Genomic DNA, 19,930 nt, shown 5'->3' with positions numbered 1-19,930 from the left:
CACCAAAATAGGAAAAGAGTATCGTCTTTTCCTAGTCAATCTTTTCTCTTTTTGCTCAGGTTACTGTAAATCTTTTTAATGTTCATTTACTTTTGAGAGAGATAGAGAGACCAAGCGTGAGCAGGGGTAGTGCAGAGAGAGAGTGAGACATAGCATCGGAAGCAGGCTCCAGGCTCTGAGCTGTCAGCACAGAGCCTGATGCAGGGCTTGAACCTCGGAACCAGGAGATCATGACCTGAGCTGAAGTCAGATGCCTAGCCACCTGAGCCACCCAGGCACCCCTCTTTTTGCTCAGGATAGTTTAAGTCATTCTATAGTATTTTTCCATAACACTGTGGCATTTACCTTTCTTCATTAACTAGGATGATATCACCAAAAATAGAGACGTCATTAGTGTCGATTTTAACTATTATTTTTTCAATATCACTATTATTGTTTCTTTTGATCTCAATATTGAAATCTTCTCCGGATTCCACGCAATGACGGCAGAAGGTGTATGCGCATGACGAGTCAAAGGAAAAGATGCGGCCATTGAAAGCTTTATATGCTCCTTTGCCCCAAGTAGAAGCTTCGCCTACAAAATATTTAGAGTAGAATATTCATGGTTCTGTGTTTTTTTTAAGTGTTTGTGTACCAAGATAAAACATTACTGAAAGTTTCTGTTCTTCCCAGCCACTACCTTAAATAAGTACTTTTCTTTCTCACACAGAGCAAAAACACACTAAAAGTAGTGCCTGAATCCTTGGGAATACACAAAGGTTGCTGTTCTGTCTCAAACAAAACATGAATAAAAATATCTTGTTTCCTATGGGAAAGGGAAATTGTCTCTACTGTGGGGAGGTATATATGATCGGAGTTGTGGTCTGTTTGCCTGTTTATTTTGCTTTTTGTAGAAATAGTCTTTCTAATGTTACACGAGTTGGTTACCATATATCAATTAAGTATAAAGAATATTGTTTTTCTATGTACATGTATATGTGCATATGTATGTATGTTATATACGTTCATGTATATGTGTTATGTGCATATGTGTATATATGTATCTTTGAGGAAAATAGTATGAATGTGAGTCATTCAGACATAAAATGATAAAATGGATAGGTGACCGGCAAATGTTTACAACTAGTTTCAAAATATTGGTTAGGTACTGGCTGGCTTGGACATAAAAATATGGGTATAAATCAAAGTCCTTTTTACTTACCAATAATTGTATTTGTTTCTGAGTATTTCGGAGTTGCTTCTGGAATGTGGGATCCTTTTTCTATTTAACATAATGCATAGATTATTTAAACTTAAAAACATTACATTGATTCTAAATATACAGAATATTTGGGTTTCTACGTAGGAATTTAGAAGCTGATATTGAAGGCCATCAGTGGGTTTCTTTATCCTGATCATACAATTTGATTTTGTGAGAACTGTGATTTGCCACAGTCATGTACATGATGATCTCTGAATTGTACCATATTTTTGGTACAATTAGCCATAGTATTTTCAGAAATCATTATGAGCTTATTCATTCTGAGTCATGTACAATTACTAACATATGCTGTATCCCTTACAGAACTATATTTTCAACTTCATAAACAGAACTTTGCTAGCATACTTTCATTGGGAGTCACTAGCTAAACATGCCCAAGGTAGATTTTACTAAATCAGTCCACTGTGTAATACTAATAATTCAATTATCTATATATGAAGAGAACTTCATTCTACTGATCAAAGGGGAAAATTCATATACCTTGAAACCTTCCCCTGATTATTTTTAATGCATTGACCCTTGTATGTAACCAAGTAAATTTATATGAAATCTTAGAGCAGTTAAGGAAGCAGAATAGAAAAGCAACAACAACACAAATGAATATTTTGATAGAACTATAAAATATTTTTCACGTGTTATTTATTGTGTATCTTGAGGCCACTTGCCTTTACTACAGTTGTCTTTTCTTAGGTAATATAATATAACATAATATCTTTATAAATTATTTTTAAAGCCATTTAAAAATAGTGTATCTAAAATGACAAAGGAGAAGTTGTATTATGCTTTATTTAGGTTCCCTTAAAGTATAATTTAATCTACCTTATTAATGAAATTATTTAAAATATGCAGTCGGTGATCTAAACTTTAGTACTCAAAGAGAAGCATTTAGAAGCTCAATTCAACATGCAAAATACATAATAATATCATGTCCTAGTAAATCAATAATCCACAGAACACTTAAATTTCAGAATTATGTATATATGTATAAACACACAGATGCATACACATACATCATATATATGCATTGTTAAGCACTGGAAGTCATAAGTCAAACTACCTGGTGTAGTGAGTGGTGCAGAGGTACTGTGGTCGGCTGGGCTTGTGACACCTATTTTAATACGAAATAGTTAGTCTGTATATACATACTACTTGGTAAAATATGAAAAAACAATGTTTTTAAAATCTAATGGATAAACCATGGATCCAAGTTCAGCAATACTAATGCTAGCAGATTTAGAACAATGTGAAGCTATATATATATATACACATATATATACATATATGTATATGTACATATATATGTATATATATACATGTATATATATGTATATATACATGTATATACATATATATACATGTATATACATGTATATATATGTATATATATACATGTATATACATGTATATATATATACATATATATATATATATATATGTATATATATATAATCAACTTAACAACCTGTGGGAGTAACAAAATTATTAAATGTCTTGCCACCAAATGAAATGATCAAATTAACTTTCTCCAGATCAATTGTCTTAAAATGTGTTTAGGAAAAGAGAAAGGTTTGCATAAACAGGGTCCAGGGTCTCCTATCCCAGTTTCAGTCACACTCCCACTTTGAATTGCTTTACATTTGGAAAATCTAGCTACCATTTTAAGATGTCAACTGAACAAAGGATTCTGCACTCACAGAAACTGGAAGTCTGAAAACAACTGATCCAGTTGAACTGAGAGTTCATCTCAACATGTCTAATGTTAAGACAATAATGCCAACAGATCCAGAACTTGCCACTTCAAAGCCACTAGATTTACTGCTATTAGATACACTACTGGAAAGAACACTAATTAAAACAAGTCTGTCTCATTTGAAAAACATGAAAGCAGTCAAAAGTTGGTATCCAAACAGCAGAGAAGTCTCAGATTGGTAACCACTCCACAATAGAAAGAGGAGAGACAACTATTTCTTAATACATTTTTCAGGAACACATCCTAAACTGGAATACCTGAGCTAATGGCAGCAGATCTAGGGGTTAAAAATTCAGTGTCTCTTAAACCATTTTACTAACTGGTTTTAAACAAGGTCAATGGCAATAAATAATCAGTGATCTCAAATTTCTCAGTTCCACTGAAGTGTTGACCTCAAAACTGATGTCCAAAGATTAAGAACAATCCAAAAGTGAATTATTATTTCTTTATTACCAAGCCTTTTCTGAACAGATTCATTGATAGTCAATCCTGACTGAGGTCAGCCATTACTACACTAAGTATATCTCTTGCTAACTAGACTTTACCTTTTAAGAACATATCAATCCCAAAGTTGATTTCTAAGTATGAATCCTGAATATCTTTCAGATCACTTAAGTCATTAGAAGTGAATCTACTGCCCACAGTTCTGAGATCACTTAGTCTAGTGGCACCCAAGACTTTCCAATAGAAGAATCAAAATAGTCCGCATATCACAATAAATACTACCACAAATTCTTAGACTGTTCACTCTAATGCTTCCATTAAGAAGAAATATTAAATTTTGAGATTTTCAAAAAGGATGGAATGTGTTTAGTCTTATCAGAAATAAACTTGCAAAATAATTTAAAGTCCAGATCCAGAGCACAAAGATCAAACCCAACAAATCACCTCTTCACATATGTGACTCCAAATCAATTTTGCATAAAGGCAACAAAAACAACTCCACATAAATATAATCATAGCCACAAAATTCATTCCACGCTCTACAAAAAATATTAAATGATTTTTTTCCTGATCACGTCTAAATACAGTTTATCATTTCAGGATTTTGTCTTGCTTTTTATATCATTATTGATGTTTATGATTTTCATTGTTATTTTATAACATATGTTAGAATCCTGACCCTCTAAACGCCAGACATAAATCCCAATTCTCGGCCATGGGAACCAGACCCAATAACATCCTTTCCAGTATCACAGGTACCTGTGCCACTAACGCCAGTTTCACCAAATTCATTTGGTCCAGAAGTACCAACACCAAGTCCAGCTGCACCCTTCCTTCCTCCACCACTTCCAGAACCAGAAGACCAAGTATTTTCTCCTAATGGAAAATCAATTAATTGATTAAAAGTGTGATTAAAAGAAATGAAGAAGGAAGAAGCTAATTTGTATTTCTTGGGAACAGAGTCCAGGTGAAGATACCTGTGCCACTGACATCAGATCCAGGACTCAAGTATCCAGCCCCCACGATTCCACTGCCACTCTCTCCATTCCTACCAATTCCACTGATTCCAAATCCCTGCTGATCAGATGACCCCAAATTGAATCCTGAGTCTTCAGAGATACCACCAGAATATTCATCCCCATTTCTTGCATTTGAGTCACCTGCTGAATACAAAATGATGGTCATGAGAATTATTTTTTATGCATACCATGATTCAGAATTTTTCTCTGCACAGAAATTAACCATAAATACCTAGAGCCCTGGGACTATAGCCTCCAGTACCTCCTACTCTATTTCCATCCAAGTCTGTACCACCATGGCCATTGGATTTGAACCAGAATCTCCAAAACGAAATTGAGTTTCACCTTTCCTTTCTCCATTTTCAAAATTAGACAACCAAGTCCTTCCCTCTATTGGAAAATTCTTAGTGTTACTTTTAAAAATGATCAAAAAATTGAAACCCATTTCAGTTTCCCCAAGAGTCCAGGTTAGGAGAATGCCCAAGTTGTGGGCATTGGACCTGAGATTCAAGGATCCAGACAAAACACACATGGTACTGCTCATTCTGTCAATCCCCTGCCTCCAAATTCCTTTTTACCAAATACCCACATACCAAATCCTGAATATTCAAACTTTTCACCAGCATGCTCACCACCACTTCTTGCACTGGTACTTCTACCAGAATATTAAAAGTTTGTCAACAGGATATATTTAATAATTATAAATTATTAAATTCATTAATTATAAATTTTATAATTGAGAAATTTTTAAGCAAAAAATTAACTGTCAACATTCATACCACTAAAATTAGATTCTCTGGTACCTTTTATTACATTTTCACTAAGGCCAATGTCATCAAATCGATTTGAACCAGAATCTCCAAAATCAAATTTAGCTTCACGTTTCCTTTCTCCATGTTTCAAATCAAAGGATGAGGACTTTTCCACTAACAGAGAAATAAAAATGTTATAAAATAATAGATGAAAGGCTGAAATCAATTTAGATTTCACCTGAGCAGAGTCCAAGATTATTAGACTACCTGAGCCACTGACATCAGATTCCCTGCTGCTCTTACTCCAGTCAGATCCTCTGCTTCCAAATCCCTTTTGACCAAGCTTCTCAAAACCATATCTCAAATTTTCTGATATGCCATCAAAAAGACTATCTCTAATTCTTGCACTGATGCCACCTGCAGAATGTAAAATGATTGTTGTCAGAACATTTTCCAATAAATTTTATGATTCAAATATTGTTTATGCACAGAAATTAAACATCAACACCTAAAACATGGAACTAGATTCATCATTATATTTTATCCCATTTTCACTAAGGCCAATGTCACCACAGCAATTTGAACCAGAATCTCAAAAACCAAAATCAGTTCCAAATATCTTTCCCTCAAGTCCAAAATCAAAATACCCAGGCCTTCCCACTAATAGAAAATTCAAAATAATATCAAAATAAAAGAATGACTGTTTGAAATCCAATTGGATTTCTCAGGAACAGAGACTGAGTGGAATACTTGAGCTATCAGCATCTTAAACCAGCATCTTAAACCAGTATCACCTCCAGAATATAAAATGACATCACAGAGTACATTGAAAACGTTTCATGATTCAGAAATTTTTATGCATAAAAATGAGATATCAATACCTAGATCATTGGAAATGGGTCCTCCAGAACTACCCACTTGATTTCCTTCAATTTTTATTTTGCTATTAATGCCACTGCCACCAAATGAACTCGAACCAGAAGCTCCAAAACCAAATGCATTATCGCCCTTCCTTTTTCCAAGTTCCCAACCAAAAGACCCGGTTCCAACTGACAGAAAAATTAAAATGTTATTAAAAATTAATTTTACTTAGTTAGTTGATTGTTAAATATTTAAAAAGTGTATTTTTAAACAAGTAGTTAATTAATTTTAAATTTTCTGGAATGAGTCTTAGTTGGAATACCTGGGCTACGGGCATCAAATCCAAAACCTATTGATTCACCCCCAGGAGATCGTCTGTTGCTCATTTCACTCCAGTCAGCTCTACCAATGTCCAATCCCTTTTGATCAGATGTCCCCAAACCAAATCCCAAATTCCCAGAGACACTGCTACTAAATCCATCCCTATGTCTTGTGTTGGTGTTATCTGCTGAAATGAAAAAAAAAAAAAAAAAAAAAAAAAAGATTGTTACCAGGTAATAATTAAATACAACTTATGACTCTACTTTTTATGCACAAAACCTAAATAGTAATACTTAGATCACTGGAACTTGATTTTCCAGTTCCCTATTCATTTTTATGAATGTTCCCTATTTCATTTTTTTAGCAAAGTCTTTTTGTTCAAAACCACTGACACCCACTCCACATGAGCCAGAATTACCAAGACCACATACAAATTCACCCTTCTTTCCACCACCAAGACCAAAATCAAAAGGCAAGTGTAAAACTCAACAGTTGTCAAGAGCAAAACCAAAGGATGTAAATTATTTGTATTTTTTTCTTAAAAGTCTGGATCAGAATTCCTGAGCACTGATATAAGAGCCGAAACCCATGGATTTACCAACAAGCTCCTTTCTATTCTTCCGTTTTCCACCAATTACCACATCTTTTAAGACAAATTTCTCTGACACAAAAATAGCTAGATTTAATGTACTTTATTGGCCCTAACTTCTTCCACCAACTGTAATCTCCAAAATATAAAATGCTACTTATTCACACTTTTGTAATTTTTTTTTCTGGCATTCTTTTTCAAGAAACTAGTTAAAATAGGAGTGTTGAAACTTCAGAAGTTAGCATCACAAAAGTACAGAAACATGTGACCAAAATTTTTCTGTTCCTTATGACAAAACTTGGTAACAAGAGAGCTTAAGTGGCTTTCCCAAAGTCCACAGAAGGTTAGCAGGAAAGATGGGGGATAGAAACTGGATCTCTCCCTACCAGATCCAAGCCCCTTCATAAAAGCATTAAATCTAATTGTCTCTTCATTAAAATGTTTAAGTTGCTGATTTCTGTTAAAGATAATACAGATCCTTTAAGAATCAAACAGAATTTAAAAATCATTTCCATGAGTTCCTCTAATATTAAAATCTGTATTGGTCAAAAGAAACACCCTGCTTTGCTAATTGACTTTTTCTGTCAAAAGCAGAAACTAAGAAACAACTTAGAATACCTGTTTCACTGGGAGCAGAATTAGAGTCAGCTAATCCACTTACTGCATTCACATCAAATCCACTTTGGCCAGATGGACCCCTACCAATGTCATTTTGATTTGAAGCAGTGCCACCAAATTCAATACCACCAGAGATACCACTGGCAAAACCACTTGCTGAACGGGTTTTCTCTACCACACAAAAATACAATCATTATCAGAGAAAAGTTGCATTCATTCATAATGTACAACAAATTAATCTATATACATTACTTGAACTAGGCCTTCATTATAGGTTCAAAAAAATCCCTCCCCTCTATACAACTTTCCATATTATAATTCCACAAAGTGTAATCAGGGGTATGCGTGACAACCAATTTACCATGAGGTTTGAGAATTCCATAAGAAAACTGAAGCATTGAGGCCATTTAAGAAAATCTCACTGTGTTCTGTAGAACATGAGCAAACAATTATCACCTCGGTATTGTAAACAAGAGCAAATATATCTGCATTAACTTATAGGTCATACTGAATTTGTCAGTCCCAAGACAGGTGACTGGACAGACAGGAAACTTTTACCCTTCCTGAAATATTTCAACTGCACCCTTGCACCCAAAGCTGTTTCTCCCTTTTCAATTATCATCACTCGGACTCAAATTTCAATATAAATATTGAAGTTATTTTCCTCATTGGATCTCTTTCTTTTCTGGTTGTTTGTTTGTTTGTTTATAGGAATGAACTATAGAGATTTCAGGGGCTAGGAAAGTAAAGTAAAAGTTGGCCAATTGGGAGAAGTATGTAGAAGCAGAGAGAACATGTCTCATCTATAGAAAGTTAATTTTCTCTCAAACAAAACAAAATTGCAGTCTATAAAATGTTTAGAAACCCTGTTTCATAGTATTACTCAGACAACTGAGTACGTAATTTAAAGAGAGAATCATGGTATTGAAAATAAACTGTGGTTGGAGACGAAAACATGTGTAGAGAAACCTTATACTAAATTTGGGTCCCAGAAGTATCTTAATGAATTTAAACAATATAAAAATGATTTATAATTATAATAATAGCACCAAGTAGAAAAATAGCATAAGAAAATTAAACCTATCAGGAAAAAAATGTAACTTAATATAAACATCTTGGCCAAAATTCTCTAAAGACAGAATTCATCAGTCTCAATGGCCCTGAAATTAGTTTTTTTTATATTCTCCACTATTAATATTAAGGCCATGTGCTGCAAATAATACAAAAATTATCAGGTTGTCCTAAATGAAAAAAAGCACTTGTTTCCTAGGTAAGCATTTTTCTCTAACAGTACCTGCTGGAGTGTCTTTTAACACTAAACTATCAGTATCTCGATGTTTTCTCCACCGATCTTCAGCCCTTTCGTGAGCATTAAATCCAAGGTCAAGGAGTGAACCAACAAGAGATTTCTTTCTTCTGTTTGGGTCAGCAAAGTTCAAATTACTGAACAAAAAGCCACCTAATGTGAATAACAGAAGATCATGTTTGAAACCTGTATTGCTAGCACAAGAAGGTGATTTGATTGTGACGCTTTGAAAGCATATGTTTTTTCCTCATTTTTCTGGAAGTCCTTGGAGTTACATACATTGCATATTGACTTCATTGCCATAACCATATCTTTTTGTCATGGTTCTAAGACTTCAACAAAGAGAGATAAATAGAGCTGTGAAGATTTCACTGTTGTGTGCTAGACATCCTTCTCACAGACAGGGCAGACACCTCTCCAGCTGTTTTCCTCGCCATTGCTAGGCCCCGAGTTCCAGTGTCCCACCTTCCCCCATCAAAATTGTCTGTTGTGTTGAAACCATGCTGTCCTTGGCTTAGTAAGAGCTGGTAAAGTTAAGATAACATACCTAATTCTCTTTTCTGTTTTTCTGCAAAGAAAAAAAGGTGAAAGTATTTATTTATAAATTATAGCATTCACTTCCTTCAGGTATCAGCTTAAATGCCATCTCAATGAGGTATACTCTGACAATTTAAAATTGCCACCCCCATTCTAATGCTCCCAATTATCATTGTATTACTTTAATTTATTCCAGAGATTCTATCACCTTGTAATATACCGTGTTTACTACTTATGTTTATTGCTTATTGACTGTCGTCCTTCATCTAGATTTTAAGCTCTATGAACTCAAGGTTTTTTGCCTGTTTTCGTCACTAAGGTATCCCAGGTGTCTAGATTCTGAATCTTAATATCTAAATATCTTAGTTTGATGCCAAAGCAGAGAGAAATAAGGCAGCATTCAGTCGTGGGAAACCTATAGGCTTTTGAATCAAACCCATCTGGACTCCCAGACCTGCCATCAGAATGGCCTTTGACAATGTCTCTCTTAGACTCAAGCAAGAGGGGTTCCTACTTGGAACCACTCAAGTCTCACTCTGACCTTCTTCATGCCATGGTTCTCCTTGGAGGGCAAAGAATAAAGGCAGAGGGGTCAGGGACACCTGGTGGCTTAGTCAGCTAAGCGACCAACTCTGGCTCAGGTCATGATCTCATGCCTCATGAGTTCGAACCCCTCATTGGGCTCTCTGCTGTCAGTGCAGAGCCCGCTTCAGTTCCTGACTCCCTCTCTCCCTGCCTCTCCCCAGCTCATGCTTTCTCTCTCAAAAATAAATTTAAAAAAACAAAAGGGGGACAAAAGGGCAGAGGGGTCAAGATACACCAACCCAGAGCCTGTGCCCTCCTCCGTCCCTCACTGTAGACCCTACTAAGTCCCCAGAGCCCTATAGTCCCAAGCCTGTTCTCAGGATCTTCATAAGCATCCTTCCCAAGACCATTCCCCTAAGGTGAGACCTCACTGCAGTGACGAGAATCTCTAGGCCTGGGGGGAATGATCAGGGAGTGCCTGTTTGCAGAAGAAACAGATTGTGCTGAGACACGCAGGCAAGGGTATCTCTCTGTGTAGGACAAAGCCAGAAATGGAAAGAGCAGGGAGATGGACACATTGGCAAGGCCACTACCCACTTGGCTCCTGCATGGAATCCAGTGATCTGAAAACTCTGCAATTATAATCAGGCCTTCTAAGTGGTGACAAATAGATTTTTGTCAAGTTGGAAGAAAAAAAAAAACATTTTATTTTAAATTTTGTTCCTTTATTTATGCATGTGCTAGTCTTGCTCCTGGCTATGCCCCTGGATACATTTAATACTTATGAAACAAAGTTTCTTTGTCTGTTAAATGGAGACTACATAATAAATGATAATAAGTACTCAGTATGGAGCTAGGGTGCCTGGGTCAGTTAAGCACCCAACTTTGGCTCAGTTGGCTCTGGTCATGATCTCACGGTTTGTGGGTTCGAGCCCCACGTGGGGCTCTCTGCTGACAGCTCAGAGCTTGGAACCTGCTTCAGATTCTGTGTCTCCCTCTCTCTCTCTGGCCTCCGCCACTCAGGCTCTGTCTCTCTCTCTCTCAAAAATAGATAAACTTGTAAAAAAAATAAGTACTGGATAGAGAGACCGTATCTTTCAATGTATTTTATTCTACTCAACAAACATCACATCAAACTCATGTAGAATTTTTATTTAATTTATTAAATCATGATAAATATTCACTATACTTATACCTCTCCTGAGTTCAACCCCATAGGTATATTAGATCTTTCATTTTATTAAACCAATGTTTCTACTGAACTTATTCATTCTATTGTTGAAATGAATGGCTTGGTATCTTAGCCAGTGGGCCATGTTTGTTTCTACTAACTTATTTGTCCCTTTTTTATATACAAAACTTACTCAGAAATACATTGTCATCGGGGTGACTAGCAGTAATGGTTAGTGTGTGTTTTGTATGTACCACATCTTAGACATGTAACAGTACCTTCCATATCCTATCTCTTTAATCCTCACAGCCTCCTATAAGGGTGATACTATTATCATTTCCTCACTTGTAGATGAGAAAACTGATACTTAAAAAAGGTTTCATGACTTGTCTAAGATCGCAAGGTAAAATCTGCCAAGAAATCCTTTTTTCTTATGCAAACTGTATAATGCCATCACCCCGTTTAAAGATAGATTGCTTATACAATGCTTAAAGATAAATAAAATGTTTACCTCATAGCTCAAAGATAGGTACAATTTATTCATTTATATTGCATACATTTTGCACAAATTTTTGGAAGAGTTAACTTACACTTCAGACCACAACATGAAATAGAAAAAAGAAATAGATATAATTCTGTTCCTCTACCTTCATTCTATTGAGAAAAACTGATGGATGACAGAGGTGAATATGGATGAACTACAGAGAAGGGGAGATTTTTAAAAGGAATGGCAACAAACAAGTTACATTGTCTGAAACCAGTAAAATCTAAAAATATCAAAAAACAAAGTCCTATACTGCCTTATGGATACTTTTCTCAAATATGTGAATCTTTGTCTCATTAAGGAATAAAGATTGTGGGGGATAACATTGCTCTGGAGTTTGACCAGTTTTATGTTGGCTGGTAGAGTGGCTGGTTGAAGCATCTTTGCTTGGCATTTTTATTCATCCAAAGCAGCTCTAGCCTCAAAGATCCTCAAGTCCCTCCCAAATAATACCCAGACTTGCAACGTTCCCTGAAAGACACAGGAAAAAACTCAATTGCTAATAATTTCAGAAGATTCTCAGAGAAGTATAGAATTCCAAGTTCTCCCTCTCTTCATTCAAACTTCTTGAATAAGGACTTTCAGAAGAATGCTCAAGACTATTCTAATTAACATTCAGATTTTGTGCACTTGGAAGTAGATAAACTCTTGTTCTATCATTATAGTGAAACCTAATGAACCTGTCCATAGTTACGATGAGGTGATTTTGAGGTCTTTGAGACAACTGACCTGCTACTTATTCTCAGTTTGCCTTTACCTCAAAGAACACATTTTCCAGTTGCATTTTATTGTATTTAGGTTGTAGAAAGACACAGAGATCTAAAATATCACATAATAAAAACATATAAAAGTAATCTTGGGCTATTTTGATTGGTATATATGTTAGACCAGAATCAAATTCAATCTATACTGACATTAGCAAAAATCCTTTTGTTAGATTTAAGAAAAAAAACATAAATGCAGTCTTGATTTGTTGTGGCCAATTTTTCATATTGGTGGATAGGGAAACAAAATAATGGGTCATATTCAATGTTATTCAATGTTCTGAGGGAATCTGTAGTACCACTAATAGGACTAGGATCAATTTTAATTAAAACAATTCACTAAGAAATCAATCCTGTAATACAAAGTACTTATTTAAGGAACGTAAATCCTTAAATCTAGATCCACATTTCACTTACAGGTTTAAAAATTTTCTATTTTATTTTTATTTTTTATTTTTTTAATTTTTTTTTAACATTTATTTATTTTTGAGACAGAGAGAGACAGAGCATGAACAGGGGAGGGGCAGAGAGAGAGGGAGACACAGAATCTGAAACAGGCTCCAGGCTCTGAGCTGTCAGCACAGAGCCCGACGCGGGGCTCGAACTCACAGACCGTGAGATCATGACCTGAGCCGAAGTCGGACGCTTAACCGACCAAGCCACCCAGGCGCCCCTAAAAATTTTCTATTTTAAATGTCACCACCTTTATGAGATTAATTATTAAAATATCTGGCCCAGATTCTATAAAAACACACTAGAGTATGTTTGTTTGTAACAAGGAATATTTCATTTTAAATGTTTTAGTGTTTTTTCAGAGGAGATCTATCTTCCCTCGAAATAAAAGCAGTCACTTTATTATTGTTTAGTATAAACAGTATAAGAAAAAAAAAAAAGCAATTTACCTGATGTGCTTTCAGCTATTTTTCCATCTGAAGAAAAACAAGGAGAATTGCTGTCATTAGTAGTTTCTCTGACAGATTTGCCAACAGAAAGTGAATTTTGATTACAGCCATTTCTTGTCCTTGGGAAGTGTTCCCACAGATATTCTCACTGAATTCAATACTCAGGCGTGAATATAGTAATTATCCATTGACAGTAATTATCCATTGACCCTGGTGTATTTATACCCCTCCAGAACACCCCCATAAAGGGTAAAGTCTCCACTGGTCCTCCAGCCGGTTTAAAATACAGCCTAGTTGGAGGAATTAGAGCATAGCAAAAACAAACAAACAAACAAACAAACAAACAATAATTCTGGGATGGCTGAAAAGGTGTAAAGCATTAATTACTATTCTGTTGTGAAATTCAGAAGTTTTAGTTAAAAGATTTTTTCAAAAATACTGGATATAACTAGTTAATTTGAATAAAATTCTACAATTTCTATTGTACCACTGAATATAAAAGTCATGTACATGCTACTTACGAATGATTTCTTATCATCAAGGTGAATTTTCTTCATATTTAAGTAAATGGCATGCAAATTTGCAAGCTTGTCAAGTTATAGTATAACTGAGTCAAAAACTCACAATAAGAGTGAGTATAATGAATGACAATTTACATAGAAGTACACATATTATGTTATATTTAAAGATAAACCTATTTTTATCATATACATAAAAGCACTGGTTTCCCAGAGATTTTTTTCAAAAATTATGTGAAATAAAACATTTAACAATGGTGGAGTGCCTGGGTGGCTCAGTTGGTTAAGCATTGGACTTCAGCTCGGGTCATGATCTCACGGTTCATGGGTTCAAGCCCTGCAATGGGCATCTGCTGTCAGCACGGAGCTTGCTTCAGATCCTCTCTCCCTCTTTCTCTGCCCCTCCCCTGCTCATTCTCTCTCTCTCTGTCTCTGTCTCTCTCAAATATAAAAAAACATTTAACAATGGCAATAGAATTTTGCATAAATTCACATTCAAGAAACCTCAAAAAAAAAAAACACACACATTTTTTGTATAACATTTTAATTTTGGTACTTAATGGATTGTAGATTTTTTTTATGTTTCTCTATGCTCTATAATCTTCAAAAATTTCCTAAAACCAAACTGCCTACATCATTCAAATAAGAAAAACTTGCAGAAATTGGACTGTCCAAGAAAATCCAGGACTTATGGTCAGCAAACCTATGCCAGAAACAAAGGCATAAATTAAGTCAAACCAGAAACAGAGCCAGTTATAAGATAAAGAGTTTCCCACGTGTTCTGATAAATTGTTGCCAAAACCAAGTTGTATGTAATTACACATACAACTACATATACACATATTTAGCCAAAGGCTATGAAGAAATGGTCTGGAGATACTTAATATAAATCCTTTGAAAGAAAATTGTACAATAACATTCTCCATATAGGTTAAATACCTGGAAAATTCTAATTATTTAAAATGTAGTTTGTAGTCCAAAAGTCATTCCCAAATCCTCTTGCAATAAATAGAGGTGTTACAAAACCCATGCATGAATTTTACCCATCAGAAAGAAATCCCATGGGCCCCACTCAGCACACTTTCTCTTAAAACAGATGCAAGACTAATGAGCTTGGGGTGCCTGAGCGGCTCAGGACTCTTGATTTTGATGCAGGTCATGATCTCACCATTCTTGGGAACAGCCCCACATCAGGTCCACACTGACAGTGCAGTGCCTGCTTGAGATTCTTTCTCCCCCTCTCTGCCCCTCTCCTGCTCGTGTTCTCTCTCTCTCTCAAAATAAATAAATAAACATTGAAAAAAAAAAAAAAAGACTAATGAGCTTGAATCAATGGTATTATCATCCCAACAGACTGAAAGCAAGGAATAAAAATTGGAACTGGGCATAAAAAACAGACATAATAACCCTATCAAGACACAGAATTAATGGGGTGCCTGGGTATCGCAATCGGTTAAGCATCAGACTTCAGTTCAGGGTATGATCTAATGGCTTGTGGGTTCGAGCCTCATGTGGGGCTCTGTGCTGACAGCTCAGATCCTGGAGCCTGCTTCAGATTCTGTGTCTCCCTCTTTTTCTGCCCCTCCTTTGCTCTCTCTCTCTCTCTCTCTCTCTCTAAGATAAATAAACATTTTAAAAAAAGATACAGAGTTAAATGTTCAATAGAAATGGAAAGACAGAAAGGCAAATCAAAAGCATATACTTAGAAACCATCTTTAGGGTAGGGCCCAACTATCTTCCACACAGCATTAGATCTCAAGGGCATCATTGCATGATATATAATGTGATAATTGGAATTCACTTTTATGTCTCCCCAAAAAGATTAGGCTGTGTTCAGAAGTTCCTTGTATTCTTGGGTAAAAAGATAGAGTATCTGCAGTTCATTTCAGAAATTTTACTTTGCAAAAAGTTGGTTATTTTCATATGGAAAATTCTTGTATGCAGAACGAACACTATAAACAATCCCAAATTATATTTCTAATTCAAAACAAGTATGATCTAATTACCTGTTTCATTACAGCTACTGTTCTCAGTATTGTGAATACCCAACAAAAATCATAGACCAAAATCCTATCCGTGAGGAGTTTACAATCATGTGAGATAAATGAGTAAGGAGTCATAGTATTTCATTCCCAGATCAAGTTTATACAAAACACATTGATTTCTGATTTCTATGATGGCAAGAATGTAAACTGGTTCAGCTATTAGAGTAAATGGTATGGAGGTTTTTAAAAAATAAAAATAGAATGACCATACGACCCAGAAATTCCACTTCTGGGTAAATATCCATAAGGAAATGGAATCACTATCTCAAGGAAGTATCGACACTACCATGTTCATTCCAACATCATTGATAATAGCCAACAACCTAAGTGTCCATCGACAGACAAATGGCTAAAGAAAGTGTCGCATATATACACATGGAATACTATTCAACCATAATAAAAGAAAATTCTGCCATTTGGGACAACATGGATGGACCTTAAGACATTATGCTAAGGGAAAAAGTCAGACAAAGAAAGACAAATACTGTATAATCTCATTTGTATGTGGAATCTAAAAACATTGAACTCACAGAAACAAAGTAAAATGGTGTCTTCCAGGGATTGGGCGTTGGGACAAATGGGGTGATGTTTATCAAAGGGTGCAAACTTCTAGTTCTAAGATGAATAGGTTCTGGGGATCTAATTAATAGCTCTTTAACTGTAGTTAGTAATACTGTATTGTATACTTGACAGTTGCTAAGAGAATAGATCTTAAAAATTCTCACCACACATACACACAAAAAGGTGATTATGTGAGATGTTAAGGGTGTTGAATAACCGTATTGTGGTAATCATTTTACAACATACACATGTATCAAATCATGTTGTATATCTTAAATTTATGAAGTGTTATATGTCAATTGTATCTCAATAAACCTGTAAAAAAAATCCCTATGTTCCAAAAGACACAGGCTCAGAATACACCTTGATGTCTCAAAGTAAAGATAAATTTCTGGAAGATACAGACCTGATTCTTGTCTGTAAAATAGGGCTTCTCCATCTATTAAAAAAAGAAGAAGAAAAAGTATTAACAATTAGGTCATTTTATACTTCTCCCTACCATATTTTTTATAAGAAAATAATATTCTTCTTGTTTCCATTCTTTTAAGTTCAATCCAAGCAATCTACTTTTTATATCTGAAAATTATTATTTTTCAGCATTAATTTATTATTTTGGAGCTTTCTTATGTAAATGTAGGTAATTTATTTACCTATCAACATACTTAAAAATCTAAGTTTTCAATGTCAACTCACTGGAAAAACATATGGCCAAATAAATTAAAACCACAAATTTATATTAGTCAGTATTTTATATCTTTTTCACATTATCAAAGCCTTTTACTGCTGTTAATCTGAAGTATATTTTCTGATTGAAATTTCACCTGATTTGATTTTGCCCTAAATATTTCTGGTTAGTGTCTTCACAAGCAGTGAATTAGACAAAAGACGAAAAAAAAAAAAAAGAAAGAAAAGGAGAAAAGAACAAGAAAAAGTAATTATATAGATTTTACTCTACTGAGAAAACAGGATAATGCAGGAAAAATAATACTCGGTCAGGGTGCCTGTGTGGCTCAGTGGGTTAAACATCCAACCCTTGATTTCAGCTTCGGTCATGATCTCACAGTTCATGGGTTCAAGCCCAACATCTGGTTCTGTACTGACAGCACAGAGCCTGCTTGGGATTCTCTGTTTCCGTCTTTCTCTGCCTCTCCCCTGCTTGCACTCTCTCACTCTCTTTCTCAAAAATAAATAAATAGGGGCGCCTGGGTGGTTCAGTTGGTTGAGTCTCCGACTTTTGATTTCCATTCAGGTCATGATCTCATGGTTCCTGAGTTCAAGCCCCATGTCGAGTCCTGCATTGGGCTCTGTGCTGGCGATGGGAGACTGCTTGGGATTCTCTCTCTCTCTCTCTCTCTCTCAATCTCTCTGTCCGTCTCCTTCTGCTCCTCCCCACACTCTCACTGTCTCTTGCTCTCTCTCAAAATAAGTAAACTTAAAAAATATAAAAACAAATAAACATTAAAAAATAATACTTGATTATACATATCTATTTCATGTCAGTTCTATATTTCATATCACTAAAGTTTTTTTCCACTTAGCCAGGGTACTGTTTTATTTTGTTTTGTTTTGTTTTTTCCTTTTCTTAGTACAGTTATGGTTAAACAATGTAATTTTTTCTTTTGATTGAACACATAATGCCTCCCAAATATCTGCCTTTACCAACTTCCACTCCTGAAGTCTTTACCATTCTATAATGTAAAGAAAATAAAGGGAGTCTGTTTGGACTATGGAGCTAATTGACTAAGGAACAAAAATTCATTTCAACTAAGGCACCTGGAATTTCTGCAGAACGTTTTCTAGCTATGTTTCTTATATCTCAACATGGCTTTATTAATACATATAATCTCTTGTTTTTGTTTAAAAAACAACAACAACAACAACAACAACCAGAGTGCCTGGGTGGCTCGGTTGGTTAAATGTCCAACTCTTGATTTCGGCTCAGGTCATGATCTCACGGTTCATGAGATTGAGCCCCAGGACAGGCTTTGCACTGACAGTGCAGAGCCTGCTTGGGATTCTCTTTCCCTTCCTTTCTACAATCTTCCCCACTCATGCACATGCTCGCTCTCTCTTTCAAAATAAATAAATAAACATTAAAAAAAATCACCAATCTATGGAAATCCTATTTAAATATTCGTAATCATTCTTAAAGCCACCATAGATATTTAAGAATTTACTTTAGAAATTCTTTCCAATTCTCCAGTGAACTTAATATACTTCACTAAATACTTTTAAAACATTTTTTGTGATACAATATCATTTAATAAATGCTTTGAAAATAATGTGTTTTGTGCATTGCTATTTAAGAAATAAACACATTTATGCAAAGTAGAAGCAAAGAATATAACAAACTGATATATAAGATTATGAAAGTCACCATTACTTGAATAGTCATTTTCTAATGGTCCATCAGATGATTTCCCAGGTAGTTGGATTAAGGATAAAAATATTTTCTCTTAATCACAACAAATAATCATAGTCCTCCACGTTCTAGCTTCTCATAGAAAAGTAAATAGTACTCTACTCGCAAATTTAAAAAATAGATTTTAAATTTAGATACAGAATGAATTTTCTCCCTTTTACCGAACTTTTTTCCTTATGTTCAGATGTTGTTGCTTTTCTTCTCTGTTTATAAATAGAACTAAAGAGCAAGAAATACATTTGTTTCTAAAGATTTTTTTCCATTTTGCTCAATTTTTAATTAACAAAATTAATGATGTCCTACTTTTCGATTAATATTAGAAATTAATTAACTGACTTTGTGAAATATCCAGAAAAGTTGTTAGTTTAAGAAATATTTTCCCTACAAAAAAAATTTTTGTGACAAACCAGCCTTTTAATTGGTGATTTGTAAAAATTGCAATTACCTGTGTGGGTCTTTAGTCTAAATGTGGATTTTAAGTTCAAGATAGGGTCATCAAAAGATAAACTGTGATAAGATAAATAACAAAAGTAATACCATGTGCATCTAGAGTAACCTATTCATTAATATTTCCTTAAAATAAACTCATTAAGCCTGAGTAGGATGAAAATCTAGTTTTCTTATTATCCTACTATCCTTACCATTATCCTACTGAGGTAAAGGAAAATTTTATGATAGAGAAAAAGTTTGACACTAAACGTTTAAGCAAGTGCATAAATGGGTCTATCAAATTTGAAATGATTATTTAAATTAGTCCCTTACCTTTGCAGAAGACACAAAGGGCCACAACCAAATACAAAAAAATCAACTTCATGGTGGTGATTTGGGACCTAGAAATGGGGACCAGTCATCGTGAAGAACCAAATCTGTGAGGGACCCTGTAACCGTAGGTTTTATACCCACTATTACCTCTGTCTCTTATCATGGGCTAGGTGTGGTAAAGTTAGTGATGATAGAGCAAAGATAAATATAATAGCATGCCAAAGATGAAATCCGTTTCAAGTCAGTTTAGTGTCTTAT

The 19,930-nt window shown here is 34.9% G+C and overlaps 1 protein-coding gene across 1 annotated transcript in view; it reads right to left on the bottom strand.

The window, feature by feature from the left end:
- Nucleotides 1–13,506, bottom strand: part of MUC19 (mucin 19, oligomeric) — a 116,487-nt gene extending 102,981 nt beyond the window's left edge. Inside the window, 12 exon segments of the mRNA XM_042993686.1 lie at nucleotides 346–574; nucleotides 1,202–1,261; nucleotides 2,319–2,369; nucleotides 4,215–4,331; nucleotides 4,433–4,618; nucleotides 5,278–5,643; nucleotides 6,108–6,275; nucleotides 6,410–6,595; nucleotides 7,616–7,786; nucleotides 8,910–9,074; nucleotides 9,469–9,489; nucleotides 13,365–13,506. Coding sequence (XP_042849620.1) covers nucleotides 346–574; nucleotides 1,202–1,261; nucleotides 2,319–2,369; nucleotides 4,215–4,331; nucleotides 4,433–4,618; nucleotides 5,278–5,643; nucleotides 6,108–6,275; nucleotides 6,410–6,473 — 1,241 coding nt within the window. The 5' untranslated portion in view covers nucleotides 6,474–6,595; nucleotides 7,616–7,786; nucleotides 8,910–9,074; nucleotides 9,469–9,489; nucleotides 13,365–13,506.
- Between the last annotated feature and the right edge of the window lie 6,424 nt (nucleotides 13,507–19,930).

The sequence above is a fragment of the Panthera tigris genome, chromosome B4, assembly GCF_018350195.1.
Source record: "Panthera tigris isolate Pti1 chromosome B4, P.tigris_Pti1_mat1.1, whole genome shotgun sequence".
Classification (NCBI taxonomy): Eukaryota; Metazoa; Chordata; class Mammalia; order Carnivora; family Felidae; genus Panthera; species Panthera tigris.
The sequence above is the reverse complement of the archived record's forward strand: the minus strand, read 5'-3'. Positions and strand labels throughout refer to the sequence as shown.